At 39.5% G+C, this 12739-nt stretch overlaps 1 protein-coding gene across 2 annotated transcripts; it reads left to right on the forward strand.

The window, feature by feature from the left end:
- The first annotated feature begins 1381 nt into the window (after positions 1 to 1381).
- rab33a (RAB33A, member RAS oncogene family) lies at positions 1382 to 12140 on the forward strand. Of its 2 annotated transcripts, XM_078954360.1 has the most exons (6): positions 1382 to 1588; positions 1660 to 1723; positions 4112 to 4635; positions 9109 to 9249; positions 9826 to 9906; positions 10002 to 12140. In XM_078954360.1, the coding sequence occupies exons 1-6, from the start codon at positions 1523 to 1525 to the stop codon at positions 10224 to 10226; spliced, it is 1101 nt and encodes a 366-aa protein (XP_078810486.1). In that variant the 5' UTR covers positions 1382 to 1522; the 3' UTR covers positions 10227 to 12140. The 2 variants fall into 2 exon arrangements, with proteins under 2 accessions (XP_078810486.1, XP_020562419.1); XM_020706760.3 differs by lacking the exon at positions 1660 to 1723 and having other exon boundaries at positions 1449 to 1588; positions 4214 to 4635.
- Positions 12141 to 12739: the final 599 nt, after the last annotated feature.

Below are 12739 nucleotides of genomic sequence, written 5' to 3' on the forward strand. Positions count from 1 at the left end.
TTTCAAACACTCCCTGATTTGGAATACATCTTTTTAAGGGAAATCTAATTTCTTTTCAGTTTTTTGTTTACAGTATTTTCAAAAACAGTTTAATGGGAGTTCACAGCCCAGAACACATGACTTGAACAACATCACAAATCTGTTGTGGTGTGAATATATTCTGAAAATCAAAAGCAGATTTCATTTGGTGGGTTGGGAGGGATTGCTACTAATGCAACGTTGTTTTCAAAAACACAGACTACTGGCATTTTGTAAAAATTCTGTAAATTTTACTGATAAAATTATCTATAGATATTTGGTTAAAAAAAATTGCAGGTCTTCTTAGATGAGAAGTCAGTCTTATATTTTAAAAGATCTATTGTTTTCTGGAATTTTCATCATATTTTTTAAATTGTTAAATCATTTAAGAAGTCAAGCATTGGTGTTTGATGAGCAGTTCTGGGTTTAAATCTTTAGTTCCAGTTAATCCCACAAGTACTTTTTGGATTTATGATCGAAGCTGTGTTTGGCCCAAGTCCACACCAAACTCAACAAATCATGATAATCTTGTAGTGTAATTTGAGACACAGTTTTCTTGGGGAGAAAAACTGTTTCTACAAAACTAGAGGCCTAAAGTTGTCCTCAATCCTTGTCCCCCAAAGACTGTCTTTCTTAGAACATTAGCAACCAAACCCAAAACTTCTTCAATCACCAAGCTTGTTTGTTATGTCTACAAAACACATATTGGCAAACTCCACTTCCCACAATCCTTGTTATTCTGTGTTATGTGAACCTTGCATGCAGACGTTTCAAGCAGCACCCACCTCATGTTTCTGTACTTAGATGGATGCCCGTGGAACCAGCAGAGCTTGGAAACTATCCTGTAGCATCAACCTCAGATATGTGTGGTTTTGTCAAAAAACTTTCATTCACATTTTTTGTTGCACCATAAACGTTACTGCAACAGTCTACAAACCAATGTGGGAACAGATGATCAATTTAGTAACTAGAGACCACTGAAGTAAAAAACAACAACAAAAAAGAAATGTCAAAGCAGCAGAGAGAGTTGGATTGGTAATAAGGTTGTGAATCAATACACAAAACAACAGGGAAATACTTTGTGGTAATAAAGGTTGGTAATAAGAGAGTTGTGTTGTTCAAAACCACAACTCAAAATGTGTTGACTTGAATGCAAATGAATTCTATATTTCACCATTGGTTCGTGTTCAGAGGACGAACCCACAGAGCATCGCTCTCAGACAAGCAGGCCTTTCAATGAGGATGAAGGGCGCTTTGTCAGACAAAGGCCCTGGGACTGTTCGGTGCTGCAAGTGTGTGTTGTGTTTCTGTATGAGAAAAAGATTATGCAAGGCTCTGAAAAAGACTGCATGTCTGCAAAGAAGATAAAGTCTGTGTGTGAGGGGCTTGTTTGGTGCAATGATAGGCATGTCTGTGCCATAAACAAGAAAAACCCAGAGAAGAGCAATGAGCGTTCGGTCTCACTGTCTGCTTTAGTGAGTAAAGCCAACGGGCAGGACAGTGGATGCTTGTGGAAATGATGGTGAGGCAGTACAACATTGCAGCTATTTGGGAGGAATCATTTAAAAAGGTGAGTAAAAACACTCTCAAAGAGGAAAATGCTCAATTCTGACATGACCACGCAACATTTGGCTGTTTTAGCACCAAAGCTGGAGACTATCCGAGGGGGATTCTCTCTGCGAGATGTGCTTCCACGACATTTCAGGTCTTTCATCTTTCTTCAAAACCTTTTTCAGTGAGCTCTTAATAAGATTACCCAACAGTTGTGAAGCCGCTCAGTCCAGCTTTTCCAGCTGTTGTCGCCCTCATGACTTGACGGTCTCCTCAGGACAAACTTTCAGATCCCTGTAGGTCAGACTGACGGGGATCTGCTGCTGCATCACATACCAGCCTGGAAAAAGAAGAGAGCCGACACGTTAGGGAAATCAGGCCGGAAGCGTTAAAAATTCACAAATCGTGTAGCTTACAATGCACTCAGTTCAGGTTAAGGATTTTGGTCGTTTTGTGAAAGTCTTTGTTTTTACTTTAATCTTGTCAAGAATTTCTGTAGGTTTGTGGAATGTGAGAAATCCCTGTGACTGAATCATGTGAGGAAAAAAAACCCTCATTTTTTGGAGTCACATTCCTTTTAAAAGGTAAGATGTGTTTTTATGAAAAATATAAACTTTAGAAATCTGCCAACTAAATGTTAAAGAACAAGAATATAAAAAAAAACATTTAAAACACTCATCATCTAATGCCATATTTATTCTGTATCAATAACTTATTTGTGCATCAAGGATCCACCTTTACAACAAAAGGGTCAAATCCTGTTGGGATAATTGTTCTACCACGTGATCAATGCCAGATCTGTTCAACAAGAAACCCCCATAAAAAAGAATGAATGAAGCAGTGAACCCAAACCCATTATAGAGTGGAACAAAAAAGGATTTTTCAGTCACCGAAACTGCAAGTTGTTCCACCTAAAAGCAGAGTTTGGTCTGTAATGTTCATCGGAGATACACGTCATCTGTGTGAGACAGAAGGTGAAAAAGCAATCCAATCCTTTTATTTTGAAATCATTTGTGTAAGGGTCCAGAAAATGAGTGTTTGATCGCTAACTTAAGTTCATCTAAATATTTTGTAATGTATCCCTGGTTGGTAATGACAGAGGTCAAAGGTTTCCTGTAGGTTTTCAACGGGTTCTTACACAGTGTAGCTGCTATTTTGGTGGGCAGTAGTCTCTGCGCAGAAAAGGCCAACGAGCCGAAAGACTTATCTTCAAAAACCACCGTCTCTTTTCACTAAACCGACGAAGAAGACCAGCGCATCAACAGAGGCATCATTTAAAGTGGCACACATTCTGGCTAAGCAAAAAAAAGACCTTCACTGAACATCAAAGCTGCTATGACCGCCATGGCAGAATCATTATTCCAGGACCATAAAAATAAGACGGAGATTCTGTCTGCTATTGCCGACGTCCAGCCTGGTGTAAACACTGTGGCATGGAGGGTGAGAGCAAATGCTGTCAGACAGCTGGAGTCGGACCTGGACAGGTGAGTCTGGTTTTAACTGCAGGGTGACGAGTCTGTGGACTTCAGTGAGACAGCTCAGCTGGTCGTTTTCATACGGATGGTATTTAATGACTTTTCCACAAAGGAGGAATTTATGACATTACGTCCACTGAAAACCACAACACGGGGGATGGATATTTACAACTATTTACAACGTTATAAAGGAGTACTTTGTGGGGAAAAAAGGTTCCCATTGAAAAACTGGTCTGATGGGGCACCAGCAATGACAGGATATCACTCACAAGTCATTACTTACTGCAAGAATGACTCGGACTTCCCTAAATGTCCGAGCTATCATTGCATCCTCCACCAGCATTTTCTTTTTTGAAGGTCATGACATTTGATCAGGTTAATAAAATCATCACCTCAATTCGTGCAAAAGCCAAGCAACACCGGCACTTCAAGCTTTTCCTGGACGAATCAAATCAAATCCTGGAGGAAGGTTCTTCAACCTTTTCTCTCTTTGCTCAGTGAAATCAAGGATTTTGATAGGAAATGAGGGGAGAGGATACCCCTTTACTAAGTGACACTGAGTGGCTGTTGGAGCTGGCTTTCTTGGCAGATGTGACTGAAAAAATGAACAACCTGAACCAACAATTACAAGGCAGAGACAAAAACAAATATGTGACATGATCAGTGCTGTGAAGGCATTCAAAGTAAAGCTCAATTTATACATCCAGCAAATAAAACCAACAGATTTCAGCGCTTCCCTTCAGTTGCAAAGATGCTGGAAGGCGATTCAGGGGCAGATAAAGTGCTTGATGTACACATTGTGATATGCAGTCCAAACTATTTTGTATTAATATGAAGGTTTTTTTTATAAGAACAGCTGGTGACAGTTGCAGAACCAGTATTGATTGGGATCTATACATTTTTGGATTGAGTGCAGCTCATATTCATTGAAAAACAAAAAGAATGTGAGGTTATATAGCAATGAGAGGCTCGTAGAGGCAGAACTGGAACCAAATGTGTTTGATTTCATTGATGTTTGCTGCGTAAAACTGACGCGTCTCCTCTGGATCTCGTCTTGCTTCTTTAAGGATTCCCTCAGCTGAAGCGCAGCATCCTCACTATTGTTGCGCCTCCGGTCTCCTCCTTCTCCCCCCTCCCTTCCCTCATCCCTCCATCCGCTCCTTCTCCAGCACACACCGACCTGCCCATCTCCTCCACGGACACAATGACGAACGAATCCCCGGAGGAGGAGAGCCGAGCTCCGGGCGGCGGCGCTGGAGTCGGGATGGGAGCGGCGCGGAGAGGCCGCGCGGACGACAATGTCACCATCCTGACCTCCAGCATGGATTTCCCGAGAGCCAGCAGGAGCCGGGCCGACAGCGCCAACGACGCCGCCCCGAGCTTCACGTCCTCCGTGGAGCTGAGCTCCTCCTCCCTGGAGACGAGCATCCAGACGCGGATCTTCAAGATCATCGTCATCGGGGACTCGAACGTGGGGAAGACGTGCCTCACCTTCCGCTTCACCGGCGGGAGCTTCCCCGACAAAACGGAAGCCACCATCGGTGTGGATTTCAGGGAGAAGGCGGTGGAGATTGAAGGAGAAACCATCAAGGTAAATTCAGCCAGGAGGGGGTGGATGTTCAGAGGGGGTTTCCTCGCTCCTCCTCATCCTCATCCTCTTCGTGGCGCAGATCAAACATCTCCAGAAGGTTTCAGCTGGGAGGCTGGAATCTGTGTGGCTTTGTCTGCAGCAGAACAAAAACAGACTGTGTCAGTTAAATGTCACCATGTCTGCATCAAACTATAGAAACAAGAAATGGATTATGATGCTCAGTCTGGTAAAAATAAATGTAAAACATAAACAAAAAACAAATAGTTGCTGAAAATTAGTCAAAAGCTGAAAAAAAACTTCCTGCAGACTTAATCCTTTTAAATGATTGAAAGATGAACTAATAATATATCAAACACAAAAAAAACAATCCAATAAGTCCTATCTATTGCTTAAAAAAAACAACTCAAGAATAAAAAGCGGAATTACAGGATATTGGTGTCTGACATGAATATTGGCAACCAGTTTCCTGCAAACTGCAGCTCCTACATACGTCGACTTTGCCTCCACAATATGACGGACAGCAAAACATCATGACATAATGAGCAAAAAAAAAAACGTTCTGCAGATGAAGAATAATTGAGTGAGTAAAATATAGAGCCACTCCAATGAAAATTGTGTTTTGGTGGTTTTAACATGTTTCTGTAGCTTTCTTCTCACAATGGAGGACACATATGAAGAAAATTGAGATTAAAATAGCATTTTTTTTGGCATTTTTTCATTCAAATTGTCTTAAATCAGGAGCAGTTGAAATTTGAAAAAGTTTGTTGTTGCACCGGTTATATTAGGTTGGGGTTTGGAGGAGCTGTAAGCTAGCTGGGAGAGACTGTAAACAAAGCGATGATGATGGGAAATGAGGGAAGGCTCACTCTACGCCAACAATTCTGCCTGCAGCTCAGAGGCAAATTTCTAAGGAACTTCTGGCGCTCAGCAGAAACAATGCCCCGGGAAACGACACCGGCTTTTACCCGTAATTTTAATCATAACTAAAAGACGCCTGGGAATGCTTTAACAAAAGATACAAAAAATAGTATTACAGAGTATTAATAATCTGTTTTCCTAAAATGCACCAAAAATTCAAAAACCTGCACTAAGAAGAGCATTAGCAGCCTTCGTAATCTGTGGAAAAATTATACTTAATTTACAAGTAGAAATGCAGCAACACCAATCATTTTGATCAAGAATGAAAGAAAAATGGAACTGAAACAGAATCCTATTTACTGCACTTGTCACTAAACAAACATATTCAGTTTCAATGCTGTAACTCTAACCTGATATCTGGCAGGTAATTGAAGTTACCGTAGTTAGATCTATAACACTGTTCTGAAAGCTACTGAGGATTCATATTTAGCGTTCATTAAAACAACAAAAAATGTTCATTTTTATCCATATTGTCCAAATCCTTTCTGCCTTAACCACAATATGGATATACCTGGAACTCTGTCTCCTACCTGCTGATTTTGAACTGCAGTCCTCACTGTGCCACAGTCTTTCAGAGAAACTTCTAAATATAAGACCCATTAACCTTTGTAGTTTAAAAAAAAAGTAATTTCTATTAGCTGTCATCTTGGTTTAGTATTTTGTGCCTCACGCCATCCCTGAGCCTTAATGCGCTCACCTCAGGCTCGTCCTCTCGTGGTGAAAGGAGATCATTCAGCAGGGCTAAACTCAGAGCTGGGAGCCGGCTGCTGTTACAGGCAGAGCGCTTTGGTTTGTGTTCACCTTTACTGTAGAGTGTAACCCTTGTGCTATCCTTGGCACTTTAACGTTGGGTCATCTAGACCCCACTAGACAGTGCGCTGAACCTTTTTTCTTCAATGATTTGTGATCTTCACTGGTGTCCATGGATTACATGAAATCTTTCCACCTTTATCATGGTAGGGAGAACACATCAATGTAAGGGTGGAGTCATAGGATAGCACAAGGGCTACAGATGGCAACCTGTTGTGTTATTTCTGTGAGAAAATTTCTTTCAAAACACTTTTTTTTTTAGTTCCACTGGTTAATTCTGATATATAATTTGCTGCTGCAGAGGATTATATCTGCACCGTTTATGTAATAACGTTTTTTATACAGGTTTTATTTTTTAAGCAACAAATAACCATAGTTTTTTTTCTAATTTTACTCATTTATCTGCTGCTGACAGTAAAAAGGAAAACATCATAATTATGCCTGATTGCGTGACTTTTGTAAATCTGCAGTCAGACTTTTGGATTTATTACATATTTTTCTTTAAATTCTTTTGATATTTTGTCACGTGGGCTGATTCTGCTTTAATGCAATAGTTTAAAATTTCTTAAACTCACCAAAATCTTGGTGATTCATGGTGACAGACCCCTGCTTTAGGAATGTAGTAAGTGTATCCAAAAAAGTTTTCTATTTTTGAGATTTCAAGTTCTGTAAGTTATTATAGTAGTGGGTTTAAAGGTTGTCTTTTGGACTTGGTTTTCACATGACAGACTTTAAACCTATTACTATGATGGAATCTACCTGGATGAATGAGAGTCTTCATAGACTTATTATAGACTTATTATAGAAGAATGACAATTTGCCTTTTCGTTTTTTACTATCAAACGTCTTTATTAAATTTTGTGAAACACTTCTAACTTCAAATTGCATTTTTTGTCTTATCATAGCAGGACCTAAGATGTGGGGAGTTTTGGGAGGCAGACTGTATATCCAGAGTTTGCTTAGAGTTGGTGCTAATATGGCAGAGCACAATATTCTCATAAGGGCTGCTGAAGATGTAATACCAGAACTGTTAGTCAAACATCAACAGCAAAAGATTTCAATTTTGGCAGCTTCTTTTAAGGGTGTTTTAACAGCCAAACACTCCAGTTGATTCAGTTTGAAGGGATTTGTTGCTTGGGTTTGGTTTGCATTCACACTAAGTGGAGGGAAAACAACTAGAAGACAATTGGCTAAGCCTTTCCAAGGACATTGTACACAAAAAGCACTGGAATAACAAAAGCACAAAAACACAAAAATAAGCAAGATGCAAAAACAAAACAATGAAGGAGTACCAAGCGCATTGAATATGGTGTTTGAACCTGATAAGTTGAAAATTTGCAGACTGGAGGAGAGTCAATGTTTTAGATGTCAGACAAGAGGGATTTGAACCCATATAAAGCACAATGAGGGGATACTGAAAGATCTGAGGGAGCAGGAAGAGATGCAGAAGATCAGGCAGGAATTTATAGGAAATGTCCTTGAAATGTCCAGAAGGATTCTAAATTGAATGCTGAAATTAACCAAAAGTGGTGAAGTTATTCTTAAGATGAGGGCGATGTAATGGAATGAGCGAGTTTTGATAAAAAGGCAATTGACTGAGGTTTGAACCAACTTGAGTTGATGGGAGAGTTTTTTTTTAAGAAGCTTGACTGAAAAGACAAGAGTAACAGCAGAGTTGAGAGGCTGATAAAAGGGCAATAATGATTGATCTTGGATTTACTGATTACTTATTAATATGCGACTGGAATGATAAACATCTGTCAATGATAAAACCCAGAGTATGGGGAGGAGAGGAGACAGAGGAAGAGTCAATAGAGACTAAGCATTTTGTTGTTTGGAGAGTGAGGATTTAGTAACAAAGAGGAGATTCTGTTTGATTTTAAGAAAATTGAAGTGAACCAAATTATAACACTAGGAAAATAAATCAATAAAAAGAGGTATGGAAAAGAATAGACAGAGCTGGGTGTCATCAGCAAAAAAGTGAATGTTGAATTTATGGAAGATGACGCCAACTGGGGAACAATCCTGCGACTATCCTATAACGAAGGACATCTTCAACTCTTTGCTACAAGTTATGCTTTTTTTTTTGTTAATTAATTTTTTTTCACATTTCTGCTGGAGACTCTTCCCACTCCTAGTGATTACCTTTACTTAAAACAAATTCATTAAAATTCATTTACAAAGCACAAACTTGCTAATTAAATGGTAAATAAATACTTGTATAATGCTTCTCTACCTTCCTTGAAGGCCCAAAGAGCTCGACAGTCATGCACACACACATTCACACACTGAGGGTGGCGCCACTGCCAAACACTGGCACCAAACTATAACCACCAGAGGCAATGTGGGGTTCAAGAACCCTTCGACACATGAGCGGGCAAAGTGGGAATCAAACCTGAAGCGGTCTCCAATCAGAAGTCAACCGCCCTATCGCTGCACCATGGCTGCCTTACAAATATACACCTGTTTTCTGGCTTTTGTTGACAAATGTTACTTTTTATAGTAATTTTGAGTAAGCTTAGAGAAACCAGAGTAAAATGTGCATCACATATTGTGACAGATATGTCACAACATTTACAACACAATTTTTAGACTACATAAATAAGGTATTTCAAAAATAAGGTTAGTGTTAGATGTGAGGAAGGTTGCAAAAAATATAATAATACAAGTGTTGTTTTTGTGTTTTGGTTTTTGCTGTTTGGCAATTTACAAAAATAAATTTACACCAACATCATGTTTCTACAGGTACAGGTGTGGGACACGGCAGGCCAGGAACGTTTTCGCAAGTCGATGGTGGAACACTACTACCGAAACGTGCATGCAGTGGTCTTTGTGTATGATGTCACCAACATGGCCTCCTATCGTAACCTGCAGACGTGGATAGAGGTTTGCATTTGTGAAAAAATAAGCACAATATTAAAGCTTTCACACTGATGGACATAATATAAATGGTGCACAGCTAAGGAAGAGCACCTTTTACACAAGCCTACATGTTACCATTTTAAATAACAATATGATAATTCTGTGGTTTCCTTGCTTTGTTTAACTCAACAGTCTGTAGCATTAGCTCTCAGAATGAGAAGATATCAGCTCTCATCTGTTGGACAGAACAAATAAAAAAAAAAAAAAGATGATGAGGTGATCCGTTGCAGCCCTAATCATAAGTTTTAAAATTTCCCATGTATCCACTATTGAGGAATCTCTTTGTGATTCATGAACTTTGGCCATAACTTAGCTAAGTGACCTCTGCAGTTAACAAAATGTTGCTCTGCTTCTTTGATTATCTCCTGGATTGGGGCCTTATTGTACTTGTGAAGTCCTTTTGGTCTTTCCAGGGAAGGTACCACATTTTCTTGAGTACAATCCCCTTCAAGGCTTTTTGGAGTCCCAGTTTCTTTGTTGCACTTTCCAAAAACACTCAAGGGGTTTGTTCTCAAACACATATGTTTTTTACTGTTTCAGGAATGTAACGGCCATCGAGTGTCTGCATCGGTACCCCGGGTATTGGTGGGAAACAAATGTGACCTTGTGGATCAAATACAGGTTTGTATGCACAAAGATTTCATCATGGTTTTAGACTTCATCCATCAGTCATCCATCAGTCTTTGTTCATGTCTGTGATCTGGATGTCTCCTCAGGTCCCCTCCAACATGGCACTAAAGTTTGCTGATGCTCACAACATGCTGCTGTTTGAGACGTCGGCAAAGGACCCTAAGGAGAGCCAGAATGTTGATTCCATCTTCATGTCTTTGGCATGTCGTCTGAAAGCTCAAAAATCCCTCCTGTACAGAGATGTGGAGCGGGAGGAAGGAAAAGTACGACTTTCCCAAGAGACTGAAACAAAGAGTAGCTGCCCCTGTTGAGGAGATTGGGAAGAACCATTAACGAGAAGAAATGGGTTATTGAGAGTCGTAAAGGGGGTATGATGATCTGTTTTTAAGGCTGATGTAATAGATCAGAAGAAAATGGTTGCGCTTTTTCAGGAAGTGAAAAAATTGCTTCAAAATGTTCTTTAGGTTACAAATGAAGGAAAGAAAGAGTTAAGATGTGACATATAGCAGAAAGGATCTTTGTCAGGACAGGCAGGTTCTAAGCAAACATGCAAGGAGTTTTTCTGAAAACCACGCCGGCTTTAATGTTTGTTACAGATATTGCAGTACACATGAATTAATTCTGGCTCTTCCTTATTGTTCTCAACACATATAGTGGTCAGTTCAAATGAAAGCAGGATGTCCCAACCTTAATCTACTGCCTTAGAATCCAAAAAGCTGCCCCCTTCATAGGGTTCATCAATCACTGAGGAATGAGAGGTGTGAAATTTTCGAGCATTTTGCTTGCTGGTCAAACAGTTGTGCAAAATCTTTATGTGGGTTATTTAAAAGAATGGATAAGCCATTAAATGTACCCGGCATCTGCTTAACTTACTGCCTTAGAGGAGAGACTGCTGGCTAAACTCACTATGAGCTCTTGACTGAAGTACAAAGAAAAGATGAGCATCTTGAGAAACTTAAAATGGATAAAATGCTGAGCCAAAAATCGCACGTGAGTCTAATGGACCTATGTAAAAAGATCTGAAAAACTCACTAGTTATTGGCTGTCGAGCTGCATGTCACCTGTTGCTTCAGAAGATGTGAGATCGTCTTACCCTGATGCAGAAGAAATGCTCTCCTCCACAAAGAAGAGACAGCAAGGGCTCTTCTATATCATTCCCGTAGCAGACACATAATTGTGTGCAAGAGCAGAAACATCCTCCTAATTTTTCAGGGCAAATACAAATATTTCCAAACCACAGAGCACTGATTGTCCATTCAGATGCTTCTTAGATGTCATATAACACATAATCTGCTACATACTTAGTATGTGAATTAGATAAAAGCAGCAGATAAATCAAACAGCACACCTATAATGCCTATTTAACAAGGAACTGAATTTTAAAACCAGCTTTTGGAGTAATAACATCAATGCAGGTCTGTATTGACCTCTTAAGGCCCTTTTACACTGGTCTGTACCAAAGTTGGTACCTTAGATGGTTCAATTTGTTTGGTGTGAAAGCTCATTCGAACTCCAGTTGGGACTTTATGAGCAATCGCTGGTTTTATTAAGAAAAGAGGTTTTTCTGAGTTTACCTGCAAGTGAACTCTGGTGTAGATCACAACAGTTTGAATGCACACAGACTACAAATCACATTAAATAATTAAGAATGACTCTGAAAATGCAAAAATTATGAAAAAGTTGGTGTAGTATGGAATGGCTTGATAATTTGCAGGCAGAGAATGGTTTAGCAGCAGTGAAGCCCTTTTTTCCCCATCTTGCTTCAGTCTTGACTTCTTTGTGCCCGAACACTTATGTCCTCTAAAAACAGCTCATTGACGGATCTTCAAGCTGCGCTTCCTTTACGTTGAATTTAAAATGAAAGCCTTTAAGGTCATAAATGTTGGATGTTTTGCCTCAAGCTGTTGGAGCTGTGATTCTTGGCGTCTGTTTTTGAGCTTCAGTATGAATGTTCAAATACATGTTTTCTAAGTTGTGGTTTGAACAAAAGTTTATTTCTAAATTTAGTTGATTGGGTTAAAAAAACTGTGGCTTTTTGACTATTCTTTTTAAGACTTTGAAGTGTGGTTTGTTTGTTCATCAAAAGGGTTTTAAATGTTATTCCAGCTTTTTGCTAAATTCCTGTAACACTTTAAGGTTTGTTTATATGAAGTTGATCAGTTTTGTTAAAAAACCAGATGACTTAAAATTTTCCCAAATGTATACAAGTAAACATTTTAATTTTCTGTGTAGCTTCACAATTTACTCCCCACATCAACCCAGTTGTCTCTATTTTTCTCTCCGATGTCAGCTTTACTCTGAACACCAAAAATGTCACGGAGACCATCATTGCAGCAAGTGGTTCCAAATCATCAATTCACACTGAGGGCGTCAGATCTTTGGACCAACATGTTTAAAGATCCTCTCCCTGTGTTTTGCTGTCTTCATTCCCATTTGTTGGCATTATAAATAGATTTTATTTTATTTAAGATTCATCAAAGCTCTTAGTGCAACTACAGACATGAACGTTTATGATGCTGGCTAAATCGAACTCCAACCCAATAAGAGCAAGACAAACAGCTTTGTCAGAAGCACCAGTGACGTCAAAAGTTTAAACCGGCAGACTGATTCAAGGAGAAAACGATTTATTTGCATCTGATATGACGATGTTGTTACGGGCTGCTGCTTTGATGTGAATTTGGTTTGGTCTGAAGAGCCTGAAACAGCGTCACTACGTTCAGGTAAATGAAAGTGGAAAAACTGACCCCTGACTCCTACCTGTTGAAAATAGACGCTGGAGACAACTGCGCTGCTTGAAAAGTAAAAACGCCACTTAGAAGGTCAT

This window comes from Oryzias latipes, chromosome 10 (assembly GCF_053564925.1).
Source record: "Oryzias latipes strain Hd-rR chromosome 10, Olatipes_Hd-rR_3.1".
Lineage (NCBI taxonomy): Eukaryota > Metazoa > Chordata > Actinopteri > Beloniformes > Adrianichthyidae > Oryzias > Oryzias latipes.

Excerpts from the sequence above, each read along its gene's own strand:
- rab33a (XM_078954360.1), top strand. The coding sequence starts at position 1,523 with ATGCTTGTGGAAATGATGGTGAGGCAGTACAACATTGCAGCTATTTGG. Across the intron at positions 1,589-1,659 it reads GGGAGGAATCATTTAAAAAG|CACCAAAGCTGGAGACTATC; the intron begins GTGAGTAAAAAC and ends TGGCTGTTTTAG. Across the intron at positions 9,250-9,825 it reads ACCTGCAGACGTGGATAGAG|GAATGTAACGGCCATCGAGT; the intron begins GTTTGCATTTGT and ends TTACTGTTTCAG.